Source organism: Amblyomma maculatum, chromosome 9 (assembly GCF_055883805.1).
Source record: "Amblyomma maculatum isolate TAMU_Amacu chromosome 9, ASM5588380v1, whole genome shotgun sequence".
NCBI lineage: Eukaryota > Metazoa > Arthropoda > Arachnida > Ixodida > Ixodidae > Amblyomma > Amblyomma maculatum.
In genome coordinates this window covers 102,232,265-102,254,799 of record NC_139352.1, presented here as the reverse complement: position 1 = coordinate 102,254,799, position 22,535 = coordinate 102,232,265, and the positions used below count along the sequence as shown (strand labels likewise).

At 50.8% G+C, this 22,535-nt stretch overlaps 1 protein-coding gene across 1 annotated transcript in view; it reads left to right on the top strand.

Moving 5' to 3' along the window:
* The first annotated feature begins 633 nt into the window (after positions 1 to 633).
* Positions 634 to 22,535, top strand: part of LOC146180061 (uncharacterized) — a 68,119-nt gene continuing 46,217 nt past the window's right edge. The window contains exons 1-2 of the mRNA XM_084580316.1: positions 634 to 789; positions 14,550 to 14,727. Coding sequence (XP_084436442.1) covers positions 634 to 789; positions 14,550 to 14,727 — 334 coding nt within the window. The remainder of the gene's footprint in view (positions 790 to 14,549; positions 14,728 to 22,535) is intronic.

Here is a 22,535-nt window from a genome sequence, read left to right as displayed (position 1 = left end):
AAACATAAATGCGAAAGCGTTCCATTGTTTGTTGCTTTCTTTGTAACACGTGACCAAATTTGTCAATGAGGCTATACATATTGTGCAGCTCAGAGGTACCTTAAAAGATAATTGAGGATAACTACAACCCGTTGTGCTACGAACCAGATTGTATGTTATTAGCCAAGCCAAGAGCTGCACCTAAAAATTAGGTAGCATCTTTACTAACTGCAAATTGTAAGCCGGTAGCAAATGACCTTCAATTCTGCTGCACGAGACTCCGCTACAACGTCTTTCTCAAGATCACGGTGTCCTTACGTACACATTCTCCGTTTACTCCTTGAGAAGAAAAAGACTTGCTCTCAGCACGCACGCTCTCTGATGCCCTATGCTAGGTACGATTTCATTACCTTTTCTTTTCATTTTTATTTTTCCAAGTTCTAGTTAAAGATCCATGTTTATCTGAATACTCCAGTCCTTGAGCATAATTATTTACAAACTAAAATGCACCCTGGCCAATTCCCCGCCGTGGGTATGTGCCAGTTGGTCTCAGGTCATCATCATCATCATCATCTCTGATGTCTCGTGCTCAGGACAGCGAACGCAGGCTTGACTGTTATCGGACAACGGACATCGCAAGGCCTTGCAGCAGCCATGGCAGAGCGCAAAAGCCGGCCGCGGCAGCGCAAGTCAGCCAAGCGTCAGGACGAAGATGAGATGCGGGCCTTCTTCGGCGACAAGGACCCGCTGAACCAGTTCGAGGCAGAGCTGGGGGACAGCATCTTCTCTGTGGAGTCGTTACGCCCTGAGGTTAGTGACCTTTAAAAGCAGGCGAGGCTCCCACCATTGAGGCTCGCATTGACGAGAGGACGCGCTAAAACCGCCAGCAAAGGGCGCACAAGTATGCCGGGCTGAGGATGCCGCAGTAAGCCGTGTCAAGAGTCAGTTCCGACCGCTGACTCTTTCTATTTGACATAAGAATGCAAGCGATGCTGTTTTAGAGGACTAAATCTTGCGATGGACTCTTAGTTGTGTCACATGTTTATATTCACACGGCTGCCATAGATACTAACGATAGTCGTGCTCTGAGGCATACCCTTCTCTCAATACGAAAACATTAAGAAAAAAATTACGGGAGGCTTGAGCTCCGTTAACGGCTCCGATCAGCGGTTTCTCTTGTTCATATTATTCGCGAATGTCATGCCTGATCGGCATGAAATTTTACACTCGCTTCCTTAATTACTGCCTCCCTATTATCACGGTACTGTCATAAGCTGCCATATTTTGTGGAAGGCTACATGGCTCCGATATAAAGTCGCTCTTTCCTCATAACGTACACAGACGTGCCTGAATGGGCTATGATTAGCGCGTCTAGCTTGGAATCCAGGTGTGCCGGCTTTGATATGCACTTCACGCCTCTTCAAATCTCATATGAGCACAGTTCATTTACTTTTATTTCCGCCGTTCCACTTGTGATGATACGCCTCTGCGACCAATTTGGATTCTTTTCTTATGCTACCGGTCACCACAGTCGGGAGGGGGGGGGGGGGGGGTCAACAGCCTTAAGACCGTCCCGTAAATACTACCACGACCGCTCGATGGAAGCGAACGCTTCCATCGAGCGGCCGTGATACTACTGCAGCATTCATTTTAGGAGGCGGCTTAGGAACCTTATATTAAGGCGAAAGCCTTTAATGCCTCATACCGTCGCCCGCAAATGGTGTCCGCGTTTCAGGTGCATGCCTAATATAGTCATCTGCCAATCACCATTCAATTGATACTTAATCGATAGCAATCGAATGATATCGAAACATGATTTAAGGCATCTTAAAGATCATTTCATAATAATTTACGACTAATAATAAAATAGTTAGGCAGATGCCCATAGGAACCCATGCACTACTAGGTCATCGTAACTATCACTATCCATCACTTCGTAGCTAAGAGGTGTTTAACTAACACTAACCAGGCATTAACTAGTACTCAAAAAGTGCAAGTCATGGTTAACTATCAATAACCAACAGTAATGGTTAGACGTTTCGAGACGTCCATAGCCGTCACATGGTGACGTCATCGGCCATGACATGACCGGATGTGACTGTGCGATGTCAGTGCACGTTAAAGAAGCCCAGGAGGCCTAAATTTCCGGAGTCCTCCACTACGGCGTCTCTCATAGCCTGATTCGCTTCAGGACGTTAAACGCCACCAACCAACCAACCATATCCGGTCATGTCTAACAACCGAAAGTGATAACGACGTCATATCTGATCATGACGTCATGACTGGTGCTGACGTCGTCAGGAGATTAACGCATATAGACCAACACCGATCTGTGACGCAAGCACGATGCGGTGGTGCCTCTATCGCATAGAGTTCCTTACACTAACTAGAGGGAAAGCTGTGGGCGCTGCCCTTCAGCCACCATGGGCGCGCTAAGAATCATGGGCCGGTGTGCTACTTGTTGCGGGACAGTCGGTTTTTCTCGGGTACGTGGAGTGGCGTTACTGCAATGTTTCTTTTTCGTCATCATCATCATCTGAAGGTGCGTACATAGGCGCAAACCTCCGTCGGGCTTTCAAGCAGGCCAACCCGCTCCCCACAGCCTGCCTTGATGGCTAAGAATGCATGGCAATAAAAAGAAAAGCAAAATATAAAATAAAGATTATTGGCTTGGTATAATTCTGGGGTTCTCAGCCATGGATGTGACTGTGACCTTCAAAGCACGAGTGGAAGTGGTGGAAACTCCTCAAGGGGGGGGGGGGGGATTCTTGTGCGGCAATTTTGTGCAGACTGCTGCCACAGTTGGAGAGAGATTCAGTCAAAGCGGCGCTACTAGAAGGGGTTCGACTCCTCGTCGGACACTCTGGACGCTTTGCATTGCTGCCCTGTGCACTATTGCAGCCGGAGATGTTGGAAGGGGAGAGAGCGAGAAAACTTATTAAACGCAAGGGTATTATCCTCGCACCGGTACCCGCGCGGCCCGAAGGGGAGAAGCGGGTGAGCGAAGATAGTGATCTAAAGAAAGGAAAGACGCTTTATTCTACAACCAGTGAGGGTGCACGGCGAAAGCCATAGTAGCGAAGGCGCAAAAGCAGACGTCGCCAATAAATGGTTTTTGTTTCCCGAAATTCCCCTAAAAACTTCCTTAAGTGATTGCACAACCATAAATATTTTTATAACGTTTTTCTGTTTCAAATTTTGCCTATTAAGTGCGAAATATTGGTATTTGTGCTGCTCAAAACTAAGCCAATAGGAGAAAGTGCCCTCGCTTACATTGAATAAATATCACACTGACATGCTGTTTCTCTCGATTTTTGCAATTTATAGTCAAAATATTCAATCTTAGGACATTATTTACGGTAGAACAACGCTTATCTTTACATTACTTTTGGCCAAAAGTTGTAGTCCTGCACTCGGTAGCTCTCCGGCCCATGATGCTTTGATGGCTGAACTGGCCGTCTGGAAACTCCATGTAAACTCCCATAGACGGCAGCACAGCTTTCCCTCTAGGTAAGAGTAAGGAACTCTATGTACTATCGCCAGCGTGGTCCGACTGGGGGTGAAAAATAGGCTTAGCGCCCATAGGAATACATGGAAGCAAAAAATTTCAAAGCAGTTTTCTAATTTCACGGGTCATTGTGATGTCGTTATTCTGCACAGAGCAACCATGAACATCTTAGAACAGATCTCGAAAGTATGAAATCTCATTAACGAGGCGAAGTATTCTTAAAAACAGCGCGAAACGTATGGGGGTGCGAGTTGAGAGGGCGACCCTTAGAAATACATGTAAACACAACTTACCGCAACATTTTGCTCAGTTCAGCAGCGTTGAACCCTTCTCATTTTTTGGTGAACGTCTTGTACGACGCCCCGACGTCATGTTGCATGACACACTACATTCTCTTGCAAGTAATGCAAGTCTGCCGACCTGCGGGACCGCTCACAGCACGGTAAACTGACCGCGCACAGTTGCAGACGGACTTTAACGACCATGCATCACTGGCGCTGTCGCCAGCAGACGCTCTGGTGCTGGAGGCGGCCGCGGTGGGTATCGCCAGCTACACTGTCGTCTGCTGTAATGCGTGATACTCGTTCGGTTCATATTGTCGTATGGCATTTGACAACTGCTTTTTAAATGTAATTCTGTCTAGCACGTATCACTGGAGTGACAGTATTATCAAGCTTATTTACCCTATGCGGCAGCATATCAGACTGTAAGCAAAACTGCGCGATTCGCTACACTCAGCTTACCTCAACGTTTTTAGATTAGGTTGCTTACCTTTTGGCGGTGTCTGGATTCATAACACAGGTTATTCGGGGAGTTTAAAAAGTAGACTGCCTCCGTAAGACGCACCATACTTTATCACATACTTCTTCAAAGTGCTGGTCAACGTTTAACGACTGGCCACCACTTATGATGCTCTGCGAAATCAGAAAAACGTTCCGGTAAGTTGTGTGTACATGTATTTCTACAAGTTGCCCTCCCAACTTGCACCCCCATACGTTTCGCGGCATCTTAAAAATACTTCGCCTCGTTAATGAGATTTCATACTTCCGTGATCTGTTCTAGGATGTTCATAGTTGCTTTGTACCGAATAACGACATCACAGATTCCCTGTGAAATGATAAAACTGCTTAGAAATATTTCGGTTCCATGTATTCCTATGGGTGCTAACCCTATTTTTCACCCCCAGTCGGCTGCGACGCCGCGAGCGCCCCCTTTGTTTGTAAACACGGTGTTGGTCTATACGAAGCTTACCCCGCCTGGCGTTTGATCCAGGCGTCAGTGCGGCACTTTTCATTTGGTGCTTCCGCGAACGCCGCCCCACAGAGCATATAGAGCATATATAGAAATAGACGCAATACAGCAGGCATCAGCGGCGTTTAAAATTGGTTGACAGCAAAGAAAAGGCGCTGTATCTGTCACAATTCTAGTCAATCACAAACGGTCTCGCAGGCAATGCCTAAGCAGCGCGGCAGAGAAGGCTTCCCTGAAGCCTTTTAGTGAACCAAAGTGCCCCCTAAATGTTTATTGGCGCCTCTCTTAGCGCCTCCGTAACAAATGTATTATAGCAATAGCTCTACCTATCGCAAACAACCGGCACCTTTTCCAATGAATAAATGTGCCCTTCAGAATACCCTCAAGATGTGTCTGTTGAATTTAAACACAAACTCTCCCAGCTTCCTGCGTAGATTACCCCCAAAGCCAGCTAGCGTTGCTAACACAACAAATTAGGCAATCCACAGTATCAACAATAACCACTGATAAATATTCAGCCGCTCGGCCGATGTGCGTCCTTGCTAGTTTGCACATAATTAATCTTGATCGTAAAAATCTAATGGGAGACGGTCGTCACGTGCTTTACTGTGCTTGCTATGTGAAAATAACTGAGCCCACATATAGATACCAGCAGAAGAATGAGAAGCGAATAAGGATATTTTTGTATTGTTCCAATGTTAACCTTTCGGCAAGTTACAGACACGTTTGAGCAGTCAATTTTAAAATTGTTTGCGAATATTTAAGTAATAAAGTCTTCTTTGCATCTCAAAATATTGTGTGAGAAAACGTTCTTAAAACGATTTTTGAGCGCATTGGTGAATTGCGACATAGCAGTAAGTGTGGATAAAAATTTCCAGCAAGGTGTTTGTATCTGAAGGCACAGTTATGTTTGCTCGTTGCTTCCCGGCGAGTTCTAACCAGAATATGTTTGACAAATACCGAGCGCCAGTATCTAAGTCTCGGATCACATACGTGTGTGCCATATAAGTTCTGAGTGTTCCAACACATCCACGGCTACCAAGCTTCGATGGATTTATTAAATGGAGTTATTTCGCAGCCCTCTTCTACGGCAGTTCGTATTATCTTCTTTCACATCCGCCTTCCTCCTTTCGCTTAGGGCGTGGTGGAGGTCATCGCAACAGAGTGAAAGTTACAACTCTTTCTTTCGCCTCAGTGAAAATTAAAACTTTTTGTTTGTCTATCAGCATACACAGTTCACTCGCATTGAGCAATGCATTGACGTTTTTCATTGCGTCTTATTATGTGAAGGCGTGTGTTCAATTACTTGACCAATGCGTAGCGTCCTCAGAATATGTCTGCGGGAAGTGGAAACACATAGACACCAAAAATATAACGTTATTTCATGTCACATGTCTGGCGTAACTGCATACCGGTGCGGCGGTGTAAGGTTAATGGATCGACTGCTGGATCTAAGGACGCGGGATCTAATACCAGCCTAGGCGACCCCTTTTCGATGAAACCAAAAAAAAAAAAGCCGTCTGTGTGATGTACGATTCAGTGCAGGTTGAAGAAGCCCAGGTGGTCCAAATTTCCGGAGCGCTCCACTTCAGCGTACTCATAGCCTGACCCGTTTTGGGATGTTTAACCCCATAAGCCAAACCGAACAGTTTCTTGTGTAGCGTTCAGGATGGTGTCATACAGGTTTAATCGTCATGTTCGAAAGTAGTTTGCAACAGGCATCCGAACCGATGTCATATGTGCCTCCAACAGTATGCCGTACGTAGAATTGTAAAACAGGCATCCGCAGAGAGTTCATGCATACAACGTGCCTTTTTATTTCCTCAAAGGCGTACACATTTAATTTGTGGAAAGGCACATTTGTCAAATCCTGTGCCAGTCTCTCACTGCTGAACCCCTCATGTAATGTCCCCTGTGGACCCTTGGGGAACAATAAATAAATAACCGCCTAGCAAAGTCATGCCAAGACATGCCAAAAAGTGCTTTCGCACGAGTAAATCGTTTTAAGCGAGATTAAAAGAGGATGATTTTTCTGAAATGCTAAAAACCAATTAGTACTTGTCTGAGGTGGCACCTTAGCGTGTGCTGTCTGGTGTGTGGCGTGCAGTGGCTGCATTCCTTTTCTCGCATACAGGCAACGAATTGTAGATCGTTAAACCCTCCAGCTGCAAGTTCGAGGTTTCATATTGCGACCGGTGGGCATACAGCCTTTCTAGATGCCTTGGGCAGCCACCGGCCTCAAAGGCTCCTGGAGAGTCCAAGGAGGACTACCCCTCGCAGTTTCTCACATTCCGAAATAAATAATGCGATTCTTGGAACCCACAGCTTTCCTTCATAACCTCTATTTACGCTGTGCGCGCAGTACTATTTTAATTTTATCAGACGCGCTGCAATGAAGAATGTAACGTTAGAAAACTATAAGTTGCATGATTACATTTTTGTACAAGCGTTGGCAAATAAGTAGTACGAACTTGTTCAGAAAACGAACCGACCGCTTTTACCGTAGCATGAGCGCACTTTTAAGCATAGGGGTATTCACGTGACGTTGCAGCTGACGTCAGTATGCAGCCGACGTTATCTTTGCGTCCTGTTCGGACTACTACGGTGAGCGGCTCAGCTTAGCTGCTCGTGTGCGCCCGTTTGCTGTGTCACTCTACCTCATGCCAGCACCGTTGTAATGTAAACTCAGTCAACATTGTGACAGTAGAATTTATCTGCAAAATCTGCGCGATGTGGACAGAGACCTGAACAGAAAACAAATTCAGCACCGACCCGTTTGCAGTCGATGTGCGCAACTGCACGGTAACCGTCGACCTGTGGACGCGCGTAAATATGTGCAACATTCATGAATTTCTTGCGCTACGGAGGAGCTTCGTCACAAGAAATAAACCGCAAGCCAACAGACCACTCGAAGGACACAACTACGCTAAAAGCGGCTAGGTTAAGAGCCGTGGTTGAAGCAGACGTACTCGCTCTTTCCGCAATCCGCCTTTGTGCGAGTTTTGTGCGCATGCGCGAAGTCCTTGATGCGACTGATATAAACAGATTAGACGGCGTCGACGACGTTTCTCGTCGCCCCCAGTGCACGTGGTCTGGCGGCCCGGTGACCGTCACAGGCTTGGCAAAGCGATGCCAACCACATCTGCCGCGTACGGTTGCCACTGTCGAGGCGTGCCCGGATGCAAGATGCGATTTTTCAAGTTCCCTTCGGCGAGCCGCAACGAACAACGACGTGAAGCTTGAATTAGGGCTACCAAGCGTCAAGATGTGAATGGTTGGCCTCAGCAACCGACTGCGTACTCTCGACTGTGCGAAAAACACTTCATTACAGGTATGTATGCATCTAAAGGAAATGCGTATGATGAAAAGTACCTACTGGAGTTCACACCAAGCCTGTAACCCACCAGTAATAGCCGCCATGAGGATTTGTTCGGTGCGTATTTGGTTTATGTGCGACGGGGCCTGATCGCTATGTACTTTGTTGTTTGTTTTCTTTATGTGCGAAAGGGCCGGGTAGCGCAAGGCGGCTATGTGCGCTAGACCGTAATATTTAGCATGTTTTATAGCGACTGCTATCTGAATAAGAAAACAAATATGGCGTTTGTTGTGATGCACCGCCGTTCGTGAGCCGCGTGGTTGAGCTGGTCATGAGGCACGCGAACGGCTGGATCACAACAAACGCCGATTTTTTTTTTCATGTCAGTCAGGCGGCAGTCACGATAAAACATGCTAAACGAATATTACGGTTTGGCGCACACAGCCGCCTGTGATATCGGCGCTATCTGGCCCTTTCGCAGATAAAGAAAACAACGACAAAATACATCGTCATCCGACCCCGGCGCGCATAGAGCAAACACGCATCGAACAAATCCTCATTGCAGCTATCACTGGTGCATAACAGGCTGGGTGCAAACTCCAGTAGGTACATTTCATCATGCATATTTATTTTATATGCATACATATCTTTCGTAGCTGTGCTTTTGGCGCTCGCAGCATAGACGCACTTTACTCTTGCACGACGCGCTGTGGTTTTTTTACCTTTCAAGCTCACCTTTGTTCTCGCCAAAGCATTTGGATTTTGTTCCTTCGGTGTACGCAATCAGCTGCACTTCGTTAAAGCCGACCCACATGGAGCGATGTTTCCGCGGCAAACCTTCCGAACTGCCGCCCGGCGGCCATTCGCCGCTGATCAAGCCGGGCCAGATATTTTCGCCGGCAGCCGGGCGAACGGCTGCTCCTGGACGCGACCACCATGAGATGGCAGCACTCGCTGCCGCTCCACGCTGGCTGCAGCTCCTAGTCGTGCGCGCCGACGACACGAAAAACTTCAGAGAAGTGTGCCAAAGTTTGCGGTTCCCGTAAATATTAAGCCAAGTGTGAGTACTGAATCCTTCTTGAGGGTCGCTGTTTCACTGAGCCGTACGAATGGCTGATACAGAAGCGGCAGCTGCGATGCATGCAAAGACGTTACTGCTCACAGCCAGATGCCGCCGTTGCGGCACTGCTGCTGCACGCAACATGCAATCCAACAGATGCAACGCGGTAACGCTGGAAAGGTTGTCCACCTCGATCCAACAGACCATAGGGCTAATTAAGCGCATGGCGACTAGGCGACAAGGTATGGGATAGCGCGACGCATGTCGGCTCGTCCAGGCTCTTGTCCTCAGTCGGCCCGTGTATGCCACCCCCTACCTCAACTTCAAAAAGGCCAATAGTAAAAAATTGAATTGCCTGATAAGGCAGGCATACACGTCCACCGTGAGACTTCCGTCACTAGGGGTCCACAACACCCTGGAAGTTCTCATTGGGGCACAATTAACATCGCAAGGGCAGCGACGCAGGCAGACGGAGGCTGGGCTGTGTATCCTTGGAGGCTTATTAGGTATAAGGGGAGGGGACCCTTCAAGACTTCTGTCACTAGGGGTCCACAACACCCTCGAAGAGATCATTAGGGCACAATTAACATCGCAAGAGCAGCGACTCAGTCAGACTGAGGCGGGGCTGTGTATCCTTGGAGGCTTAGGCATAAAGGGAGGGGACCCTTCAAACCAGGTGATCTTGCGGGTAGAGATGCGTGAACGCATTCGGGTCAAACCACTCCCCAAGAACATGCAAGCGAATCGCCACGAACGTCGAAGGAAGGCCAGGGCGAAGACGTTAGCCAAAAAGTATCCAGGGGATGATAGTGCCGTGTATGTTGATGCGGCAAAATACAACATTACAGGGAAGGATGCTTTCGCTGTGAATGCGGTGAGCATTTCCCGCAGGGTAGCAGCTACGTTGGTCACGGGCAGAGTAGAAGAGGCAGAAGAGGCCGCAAATAGCCCTAGGAATTGTTCAAAACGGAACCGGCACCATTCTCAGTGATTCCAAAACGGCCCTTTGCAACTTCACCAGGGGTTGTATCTCCTCCAGTGCATTAAAAATTCATAGCGCTTTGCCAAAGATAGGAACATAGTGGATCTCGCATGTGTCCCGGCTCACTCGGGCGTCCCGGGGAACGAGTCCACTAACCAATATGCTCGAGGTTTTGTCAGCCGAGCTGGTGAGGGGATCTCGGATACGGGTGCCCTACGGCGTGAGTCACTAGATACGTACCAGGCTATTACCATGTATTACAAAGAGCTCAGGGCGAGCCTGCCTCCTCCGCACGCTTCGCTCAGCCGAGAGCAGGTTACCACGTGGCGGCGGCTGCAAACGCGGTCGCAGCCAAACCCCTGGACTTATGCAAAAATTTTCCCGACTTAATAAGTCCGTACATCCAACTGTGCGGTGAGTCTGCCACCTTAGACCATATAATCTGTGACTGCGCGGAGGATCCGCCTCCGGCAGATCTAGTATACTTTCTCTCTCACTGGAAAGCTGTTCTCGCCAGCCGGGACACAGACGTCCAGTCCCAGGCCTCGGCAAGAGTGCAAGATGTGGCTGACAGACTTGGACTGCCAGCCACCTGGAGCAGCTGAATGCAGCCGAAATCAAAAACAAGTAAATCGCCGACGAATAAAGTTTTCTCTCTCGCTCTCTCTCAGCTAAAACGTGGAGGTGAAATTAATCATATTTTGTTTGTATTGTTAGATAATGGGAGTGAGAGTTAGGCAGGTATATGAGTAGGCCGTTTACTATAGCGCGAAGAAATTTCATAGTGCCGTGTCATGTACCATCGATGCTAAACAAAATAGGCCTAGCAATGAGTAGGGAGCAGCGCATGGCTAGATAACTGTCGTCTGCCACGCCAGCGGGTGGCACCGCTTTGGTAAAGTCGCGCCATAAGGTGCTGTGCGCATTGCGATTTTGTCGACTGTGGTGATACAGTTGAAGCGGGACCTTTTTCGTCGTTCCGCTAATTAACACTTGCTCAAACCCTGCTTCAAAGAGACGCGCCTGCAGTACGATGTTGCGGACATACACTCGGAGTCTTATACAAGCGCTGTCGGGCGGAATGTTAGACGCTGCCTATTTTATGTGTTGCTCTTTAAATGTTATTTAGTGTGAAACGTGTTGAAACTGACCCAGCTCGTGCGTTTGACTACTCGGGCGCCGATGCTGCCGATGCCGCCAGCCGCCAGATTTTCGCGGCATGTGGTGTGGTACGGCGACCGTGCGCCGGCGTTTCGCCGCGCCGCATAAAGTTCGCGGAGAAAGTTCGCTCCATGTGGGTGGCTCTTTAGGGAGCTTGAAAGTCGTCGTCTGCGTCCAACCGTCTTGCAACGGTAATGGAAACCGCTGGGCATAAATGAGTCTCCTGAGCGGTTCTGCTCGTTCACTTGCGGAGTGGAGCGCTCTGGGCATACAACAGCCTGTAGGAGATGTGCATGTAACACCAGGACGTTGATACCGCAAAAATCACCGCTGAGGCAGAAAGGTTGTGGATCCTTTCACAACAGAATAACCACTCTTTGTGCATCGAAAACCTTTTCACCACTGTGACCACATCCGTTCTGGGGGCAGAAACCGGCTACAGTGCTGAATCATCCAATGGTAAAATAATGCCGCGCTTTTCCTGGCGGCTTCTGTTGTGCATTCCGGCCGGAACAATGCCCTGTTCAGGGTGTGTAAATAAGTGCCTCTCTGCCCAGCTTCGTAGATGAAAGCCTATAGCTCCACGCTTCTAGATGACGCGAGCAGGAAGCAACGCCCATTGCACCATGCCGGCGCCGCTGTGACCGCATTCTGCTCAGTAACTGACGCCCCGCGCATATGCGCCGCTCTAAGTCACAGGAGACGATTCCACCTGCTCTGCAGCATCAACAAACCCCTGGCAACTTTACCCTTTATGCTCCCTCTCTCTTTCTCTGCCTCCGCGCTCTCTTTAAAAAACGTTTTTTTTTTACAATAAATTTAAATCTGCTGTGAGTCTGCACGCTGAGAGCAGCTCATTCTGTCACGTCGAACATCAGCCCGCGCTACACGCCCTTAAGCCCGGTTCACACTGCGGGAACACAACAACGGCGTGGACCAAACACGTCCGCCCGTCAAGCCGGAGACTTGTTTCCAAAGACACTTGTTTCCAAGCAGCTTGTCACACTGCGCAAGCAGCTGAGAAACAAGGCATGTTGCCGGGGTGTTACGTCGGGGTGACAGACTTGGGCAACGAAAAAGAAATGCAAAGTGTGTGTGTGTGGGGGGGGGGTGTCGTCGCCGGGATTTTCACTCGGCCAGCGAAGAAGGCGAACACTGCCGACGACCGCGGTTAATAATAATTATATTTTTATTGTTAACCGCGGTCGTCGGCAGTGTTTGACTTGTTCGCTGGTCGAGTGAAAATCCCAGCGACGACACACCTCTCCCATCATTTAACCGTGATTGATCGTTTTTTAATTGTTTTCGTGCTCGCAAACAGCACTTGAGAAAAAAATCTCCCCTTCATCGCTTTGTTCTCTCCCGCGGTACGGCATTTTGAATGCAGTCGGGCAGTGGGCCACAATTGAAATCAGCTGTGGTGTAGTTGCCGTGGTTCTCTTCTTACCTCCGGCCCGTTCTAGTGAGCAAGAGCCCTCCTTGTGAGGGCCGTCGTGGCTCTCCTCTTCTTTTGTGCGCAAGGGCTCGGAGTCGCCCGCGGCTACGCTAGAGAGGCAGCAGTTGAGCGTCGCTGAAGGTTTTTCAGTGTGACATGGAGTTCGCCAAGAATTGCTGCAGAACTTTCTGTTCCGTATAGCCGGGCAACAAAGACGTACTTCCAGACATTTCGTGTCGAAGCGGTGTGACAGGGTAGCTGACAGTACGCGAACACCCAGTCGCCAGACAGAGTCAACCAAATGTTTCCGCCGTGTGAACCGGCTTTTACAATGCGAAGAAGGTATATGTGTGCGTTGTGAGTGGATTGCGAAAACGCTGAAACATTCCCCCATACTGCGTCAGCATGATACTGCAATCACTGTCACTACTTCCCGCCCCGAAGGCAAAAAGGGGGGAGCTTTCACTTTCTACCTGCGTTGGCGTGGCCAATTCGCATGGCGCGCTTTCGCGTCGTCTGCTACACTGCCGTCCAATGTGTTTCCTTCCGCTCCCGCATGATGGCGCCACATCTTCGCGCAAAAGTCGGATTACATTCATGCATTACATCGTTTATCCCAACTAAACCACTGAGCTCTTGCAGCTCATATTTTGCGCAGAAATGGCATTTGGTAGTCAGCATATTTTATACGAAAGTTGTTTGGTGTACTTGCCTCATTCCATCAGAAGTCGGATGTTTACATCGTCTGTGGTGATGCAAACATGCAAACTAACGAAACCACTGCCACAGCGATGACACCGGTGGCTCCACCTCGTTGCCATGCGGCCTCGAAAAAATTTTCTGCAACAAAATTCAAATACAGTGAAATTTTAGCCAAGCTAATTATGGTTTGTATTAGAGATAAAAAGTTTACAAAGTCCTTGAAACCTTCTACAAAACAACTCTGCCCGACTACGCTCCTTCGCCGAATCTGTATGTCCATCGCTGAGACAGCGGCCTGCTTTGCTTCGTAGCCGACACAGACGATGCGAACATCCGGCTTCTGGTCGAATGAAAAAAGTACGGCAAACACAGAGTTTAGCTAGCCATTTTTGAAGGGTTGGATAGCAGCAAAACACGACGAGGTGGTGTTGGCGGCGCGCAGCACGCATGCGCATGACTGGAAACGGTGATAAATGTTGTCACATTGCCGAGCTGCTCTTTTACCGGGAATGTTTTGCGAGTGCGTGAAAACAGTCGTGCACGGATAGTCACAACTGCTGACTGTCAGGGCACACCCGGAGGATACCATCCTATCCCATTGTGACATAGATTTCGCACCTTCCATGATACTTGCGCGGTTGAACCGTACCAGTAAAACGTGACGTAGCATCTCGGTGAGTTGTCTCGTTCAGGCGAAGTTGTTCGTGTGCACTTCCTGAACCTTAAAATGCCGAGGTCGTTCTCTGAGCCTTCCCCTTTCGTTGTTTGCTCTATGCACGGCTATTGCAGTCTGCGATAGCTCCACAAACCTTAGCTGTGGATGACACTGGTTGTGGAACCGTATGACAGCACTAGATCCGTTCGTTCGCCCTGTTCGTTCCGTGCACACAAAAATGGCCGACTTTGCCTCAATTACCCACAATACACCACGCACAGTGCGTCAGCGCATACCCCCTACACAGCTCAACCACATTTATCATCAATTTTCTTTGATGCCACACTGAATGCGTTTATATCCTGATTTTAAAACGAAAAAATTAGGTTTTTCATTATGCTAACAAGAAACACTCGGAGCAAAACAAAAGCGGTGGAGAAAGAAAATGAAAGAGATAACGAATGTGTGGCTTGCGTTATATTGCCTGCGCTTTTGTGCAGGAGGACGAAAATATGACTCAGTTCGTGACCAAAGACACCGATGCTGTATTTGGCGGCACCCACAAGATCCTGGCCGACGCCGATGAATTCTCGAGGCGCATCGAGAGGCGACTCTCACTTGCCCCTCAAAAGGACACCACCGACGTGACCTACCAGTCGGAACCAGACGTATCCAGAGGTGAGCGGCAAAACATATCGCTGACAATTGAGCTGTGTCTTTAAGATTGCGACGCGTCACTCTATAGCTCGAGCTGCTTATACACGTTCGCGTGCGTGCACTCTGGAACTCGCTTAAGCAGTAAACTCTCACATAATGCGTCTGATATCTCAAACGTACTTATCACCACACAGTGGTAAGCAACAAGATATTTATTTATTTTCGATACCCTCAGGCGCCGAGGCTTACATAAGGGGAGTGGGCAAGCAAACAACGCAATAAAATGTTTTTTTTTGTTAAAGGCGGAACAACAACGTAGTTAAAATAGTTAAAATGTGGCAACATTGTGAAAGGTCACCACACGTAGATGTACGGCATCGATTAAAAAAAACCCGTGAACATAACTACCTGGCCTTGCGGTAGCGAGTTCAACTCGGTATTCAGAGGGCCTGGGTTCGAATCCCATCTAACAGCAAATACCCAACTTGGCAGCTGTCAACATGGCTTTGAAATAGAACCTCATGACGTCTCAGAAATCACCTACCAATCAGAACCAGGTGGCATGACACCTGCCAACAACCATCTGTGTGCATACAGCACCACAGCCAAACTTTCTCCTGTCCTGAGCCTGTGACGCTGTCACGTCAAAAGAACACTCCGCATGTTTGCCTGATTGGGGAAGCCACGTCGATGCACTCATTTTACGAAACATAGCTATTTTCGAAGGTCTTAAGATTAGCTGGGCCAAGGAAAGGAAAACACGGCTAGTCTGTTTTTGATTTTGATTGATACGTCCTATAAGCCACAACCTCATTACTGAGATCGGAGGAAAACGGACAACAGTGTGCACATGAGCACAAAGAGAAATGAGGCGCTGTCCTTTACTCTGCTCTGTTTATTCGGTCCGTTCTACAGAATAACGTATGAGTTTTCGTGGAACATTCATCGGCCTTGAACGGCATCAAAGCACTTGCATAGATAAGGCAACCCTGCAGTGAAATTCTACCCCGGCCAAACGAGCAGGCCACTCCTTTTGGACATGTACTTTCACTTATCGTCCCCTGCGATGACGACAGTCGCCGTGAGGCACACTTCCTTTTTGCGCAGACAAATACGACATTTCGAAAACTTTAGTTGTTCCCGACGGAACTCCCCTTGAAAAAGAGAAAGTGAAGAAAAAGCGCACTACAGAATGAATCAACATGGGATAAGTCTATTCCGCTGATGAACCACCGCGGCTACGAAAAAAAAACTTTCCAGTGCCCATGGCACGGATAGTCGCGCGCAGCGCATTAAAGAATGAACCAACATGAGACAAGTCTGTTCAGTTGATGGACCGCCGCGGTTGCGAAAAAACCTTTCCAGTATTCCAGTGCCCCTGGAACGGTTGATCGCGCGCTGCGCACAACAGAATGAACTAACATGGGACAAGTCTATTCTGCTGATGAATCACCGCGGCTACGAAAAAACACTTTCGATTGTTCCAGTGCTCATGGCACGGATAGTCGCGCGCAGCGCACTAAAGAATGAACCATTATGAGACAAGTCTATTCTGCTGATGGATCGCCGCTGCTACGAAAAAAAATCTTTTCAGTGATCCAGTGCCCCTGGCACGGTTGGTCGCGCGCAACGCACTACAGAATGAACCAACGTGGAAAAAGTGTATTTTACTGATGAACCGCCGCGGCTACGGAAAAAAACAACTTTCCAGTGTTCCAGCGCTCCTGGCACGGTTGATCGTATGCAGCCCACTACAGAATGAACCAACATGACAAGTCTATTCTGCTGATGAACCGCCGCGGCTACGAAACAAAAAACTTTCCAGTGCCCCTGGCACGGTTGGTCGCGCGCAACGCTCTACAGATGAACCAGCATGGGCCAAGTGAACACTGCTCAGCATCGACGAGGTATGCCGACCCATTTACTTTTGCCACCACAGTACGAATTTACTATTCGATGGATTTTTGGAAAACCACCTGAACTGCTATGAGGCCGTTCATTTTACTCCCAAAGGTGCAAGCCAGCAGGCGAACGCTACGTTAGGTACACGAATGTTTCTGTGCGGTAAAACCTTGTCAGAAAACCTGTCACTTAAATTCCACCAATCCAAGTATTGTAGTTTACAGCTAAATGTGAACATTGTGGGCGATTCCTCTGCCCGAGGGATGCGTACGACAAACACACAGTGGGCCGTGTAACAAACATCTTTTATCTCACAGGGATCGTCGAAGTCGGTGCTAGGTCGTTGTCCGGGTGGCTGCGGGTCGTTTCCGTGGAGAGCGCCAGGAGCGAAGCAGGAACGAAGAGGCAGGGGGACCAAGAGAGAGCGAGACGGCGGCGCGTGCCTTCTTTTATACCCCCCTCGCGCGGGACCGGTTATCCCCGAGCGAGCGGGGAGAGGGAAACAGGCACCGCGCCGGGAGCATTGGGAAGTGGCGCGGCCTTCGAATGCGCGGCGCGCCACGAGCCCTACATCTTCCCCCCCGCCCTCAGCGTCCGACCCGGGCTCCGCCAACAGCCGGGCCATGTCCATGTCCGAGCCTGGGTCGGCGTAAAATATGAAGGCTTGTCGCCTGGCTCTGGCGGGATGCCATCTCAGCTGGTCCGTGGGACAGGAGAAGCAGCAGGCATGGCGAGACTGTTCCGGCTGGTGCCTCTCCCGCAGCGGCCGCATCCTCGGGGTCACAGCGCAGCTGGGCTCGGCCACGGATACGCTTGGCAGCGGCCCTGAGCTGCTGCTCTACATCGTTGACCCCTTTCCACGTGGCGCCATGCTGGATGCACATTGCAGCAGGCGTTTCCGCCCCGGGCACACCTGGCTTCCTGAGGCCCGTACTCCAGGCCTGGGCAGCGGGCTCCACTCCAGACTCGTTGAAGACGGCCAGCATGGCCGCGCTGGTCACAATAATGGGCTACAAACCACTACAAACTAGGGGGGTACCCTCTGTTTGTGTGGCCCCTCCTGGACCCATGCGCTGGGTGTGGTTTCCCGCCCCAGCGACGGTGGTTCATCTCGCTGCTGCAAAATCTTATCAGAATGCATTCTGAAAGAAACAAAGACGTTAGACAAAGTAGTGCACTACCTTGGCCTTAGGTTATAGCGTCGGTTGCGAACTGGGTTGCAACCTGTACGGCTTACTTTGGGGGAGATCGCTGCATTGCTTTGAGCTTCCCCCGCTTCGCAGTTATCGTCCTTGCGAAGGTGGTAAGCTTTCAAGTCTGCAACGTGCATCGGACCAGCGGTTTCACCGCTCGCTAACAACCGCAGCTGGTAGGTGAGTGGCGTAGTGCGTGCCGTAACTTCGAACGGTCCAACCCACTTGTGCGCTAGCGACGCGGCGAAACCACGCGCTGCGTTACTAAGCGGGTGCGTTCTTTTCAGTACCAAGTCGCCCGTGTTGAAAACGACGTGACGACGACCTTTGTTGTACTGATCCGCTTGCTCCACGCGCGCGACATCGAGGTTTTCACGAGCCGCGCGCTGCGCTGCCTCAAGGCACTCGCGGAGCTTTGCCGCGTACTGCGTAAGCGGAGGGGGCGCGGGCCCCGCCGCGTCAAGTAGGGCGTTCTCTAGCGGAAAAGCGATCTCTTTCCCAAAATTTAAGTAAGCAGGTGTCATACCCACCGACCTGTTCACGGTTGTTCTAGTGGCGAAAGCCAGTTCGGACAGCCGTGCGTCCCAATCTCTGTGCTGCTCGGTCGTCGCGACCAGCATACTCTTAACATTCCGATTCACTCTCTCGGTTATGTTGCTCTGAGTGCGGTAGGGACTCGTTTTCCTGTGGCGGATTTGAAGCGCCCGACAGGAATCAACAAAGACTTTGCTTGTGAAATACGAGGCATTGTCTGTAATCAGGTCGGAAGGGAAACTGAAACGAGTGAATGTCTCCGACAGTTTCTCCCAAATCCGTTCTTACACAAGCTTCCTAAGGGGGAAAACCTCAACCCACTTGGAATAGTGGTCCGTTATTACCAGTATATATTGGTGTCCGCGCGCGGAGCGAGGGAGGGGTCCCATGATATCGCACGCGACCACTTGCCACGGATAGTTGCTAACTACCGGCTTCATCATGCCATCGGGTTTCCCCGCCCGAGGCTTGGCTACCTGGCAAACAGGACATGTACGGGCGTAACCCAGCACATCCTTTCTCATACCTGGCCAGGTCGCGACACGGCATAACTTATCGTAAGTCTTACTGCCGCTGCCATGGCCTGCCAGCGCTGAGTCATGGAAGTACTGGAGGAATCGTTTCCGCAACTTCCTCGGGACCACGACTCGGAAGGGGGATGCAATCGCCTCTTCCTCATCAAGTTGGGGGATGTAGCGGAGCAGTAAGCCGTCATCGCCCAGCAGATACGCGTCGTACTTGCCCTCAGCGTTGCCTGCAAGCTGCACTACTCGCAAGCTCTGTCAGCACCCGCTGGCATAGACCGTCTGCTTTCTGGGCCTCAATTAGCTCTTCCCTATTGACCGCTACTCCCCATGACAGATTTCTCTCTGCCTCGCTTCTTGGCAGGCGAGTAGTCGCCGCCACCAGCTGCTGCGCCTTCTCTCTCTCGCAGCACCGCGCGGCAACTCTGTCCGCCTCCTTTCTCTCTTTAACTACGCAGGGCGCGACACTCGCGTCCGTCCTCTCCCCCTCTCCACTTGCGGCGACGCCGCTTTCAGCAAAGCTGGTCTGCGCTTCTGCCAGCCTTCAACGGTGCGCGCGATAACGCATCGGCCACCTTATTCATGCTGCCCCGGCGGTACTCAATGGCGTACGCGTAACGTTGCAACGTCAGCGCTCATCTCGCGAGTCTGCCTGCGGGGTTTTTCAGCCTCTTTAACCACGAAAATGCCTGGTGATCTGTCTGCATGGTGAAAACCGCTCCGTCTAGGTAGATGTCGAACTTTGACAATGCGAACATTATCGCCGGGCATTCCTTTTCGGTCACGGAGTAATTCCGCTCCGCCGATGTGAGCGTGCGGCTAGCGAACGCGACACGGCGCAGCTTGCCCTCGTGTTCCTGCAACAAAACAGCTCCTACACCGGCATCACTAGCATCTGTCTGCAAGACAAACGGCTTGTTCAGGTCGGGGAGGCGCCAACTAGGGTGTTCGCTATCGCGCGAGCCAAGGCAACAAAAGCGTCGTTCTGTTCCTTGCCCCAGCCCCACTTCGAGCCTTTCCGCAACAGCTGGTTCAACGGCCTAGCGAGCTCTGAACAACTAGGGATGAATTGTCTGTAGAAGGCAACCATTCCCAAAAACCTCTGCAAGCTTTTCACGTCCGTCGGGCAGGGGTAGTTCAGAATTGCCTGCAGTTTGTCATCGTTCGGTTTCAAAGTGCCATCATCAACCACAAATCCCAAGAGGTTCACTCTCTTCGATGCCAACTGCACTTTCTTTGGGTTGATCGTTATACTCGCACGTCTCATTCTTTCAAGAACGGAATTCAGGTGAATGAGATGCTCTTCGAACGACTGTGAGAATATCACGACGTCGTCGAGGTACGCCATCGCGTAGTTTAACCTTGCATCGCCCAGCACGATGTCCATCAATCGCATGAATGTGCTCGGTGCATTAGAAAAACCAAACGGGAGTCGAGTAAATTCGAAGAGCCCGCGGTGACAGGTGAATACAGTTTTCTGAATGTCACCTTCCGCCACCTCAATCTGCAGGTACCCTCTGCTTGCATCCAGGACTGCCAAGAACCTTGCGTTTCCTAACGCGTGCATCACAGCCTCGATCGACTGAAAAGGGTACGCAACCGTAGGCGTCAGTGAGTTGAGCTTTCGATAATCAACACACAGCCTGACCGAACCATCTTTCTTTGGCGCTAGAACCATTGGGGACGCCAAGTGACTTTGTAAGGGTCTCACCGCGCCGGTATCTATCATCTCGTCAAGGGCGCTGTCGAGAAGCTGTCTCTTATGCGCGCTTAACAGCCGCGGGTTACATCTGAAAGGGCGCGCATCACCCGCTTCGATCTCGTGCTGAAGGGGCACGGCACCTTCGGGTGTCAATCCCCCTCCCCATTTGACAATGGCAAGCAAGTCGGTTCTGCCTGGTTTCTCAGTGAAGCAATCCGAAAACGGGAGTAAAGTTTCCACGAGTCTTCGGCGCTGACTACCGGTTCCTGAGAAGGACGCGATAATTGCTTCTAATGGGCTACCATTCAGTGTCGCGGGGGAGCTGTCTGCCACAAAAGCGTGGACGCTCGCTCGCTCAGCGACGCATTCCTGTTTGGGTGCGCTAACAAAGGGAATGAGGGTGGTGAAGGGGCTGTAGCGATAGCCGTTCTCCCCCATGTCAAGCACAATGCCTTCGCTCGAAAGAAAGTCTCTTCCCAGAATAACTGGTATGGCTAAGCCGGGCAGATAGACGAAGCGATGCCTTCGCTTCCTGCCGTCAAAACGCAGAACCAGACGTACTGCTCCCTCCGCTTTTGTTGTCCCTGCTGCTGAGCTCAAAGGGGTTTCAGCTGGCCTGACACGGATGTTACATCTACGGCAGGCCTCGAAAACATCATCACTGACCAGTGACAGAGTTGAGCCTGTGTCATCGAGTGCCGAGTAGCTTTGACCAACTAACCGCACTAGCATAAAAGGGCTCGAGCGCGACAACATTCCTTGCGCTCTACAGGCGAGGGGGACAAAAGCCTCTGCGCCCCCGGGGCGGTCGCCCGGTGACGCGGCGTGGGAGTACATTTCCCATTTTCCGCCGTGGCTACCACGAAATTCTCCCGCTGACGGCGACAGGCTGGTGTTACCAATTATGGCCGCCGGCGGTCCGCGTTTCCCTGCATACGCCTTGCTTGACACTCTCGTGCCACGTGGCCCAGCTGGTTGCAATTCCAGCAAAGCCGATCGTTCACCTGCCGCGCGGTCGGGGGATGCCGCGTTCCACGAAGCGGCTGGGGACGTCTTTCCCCTCTCTCCGCGCCTGTGCGGACGTCGCTGGCGAGCCCAGCTCGACGCCGCTGCCCGAACGCGTACGGGTCAAGAGCGCGAAGAATCGCGGAGCCTTCCGCTGGCCTTTCCTGCCCTACCGTCATTACGTCTGCGGCTCTGGCGCGCGGCACGGAGTCCTGGCCTCCGGCCCAGGCGCATTGCGGCTCTAGCGATTCGGCTGGCCTGGGGGGTGGCTGGTAGCGCAATTCAGCGTGTAAATCCGCCTGTACTCCCTTCGCTTCCTGTGCTAGGGCCTCGAGGTTTGCAAAACCACGTCCCCGCAAATACGGCTTGAAGCGCGGATGGCATTGCCTCATCACGCGCGTGACCTGTTCTAGATCGGTTGCCGTGGGATCTGCCCTCTTGTAGAGCTCCTGCATTGCGCGTACATACTCGAGGAGGCTCTCCTCTGAGTGCTGTGTGCGCAACGCCAGCTCCTCAAGCATCCGGCGTTCGTAATCGGGCGGCAAGAACTCGGCGCGGAAGCGATCTGTGAAGTCTGCCATCGACTGGAAGGCCGGCTGGCAGCGTTTCCACCGCGCCGCGCTCTCAACAAGTGCCACGTGGATTACCTGCGCTAGCACCACGTCGTCTGGGGAACCCAGTGCCGTCTGATAATCCTCGAGTTCTTGCAGGAACTCGTGGACTGACTTTACGTCCGTGTAACCGGAAAAGGAGGGAACCTCTACATTTATCCGCGGACGCGAGACTGTCGCCGCAGCTGTGGCTTGGTTGGCGCTAGCCACCGAACCGAGCTGACGGGTGAACACCGACAACACTTCGTTCATCTGCCTCATCAGGGCGGCCGCATCGGTAACCTGCGCAGACTCTACCGCATCCCTCACCTCACTTCCGGACGCACTGGCGTCTGAAGCGGCGGCCCTATCTGGCACG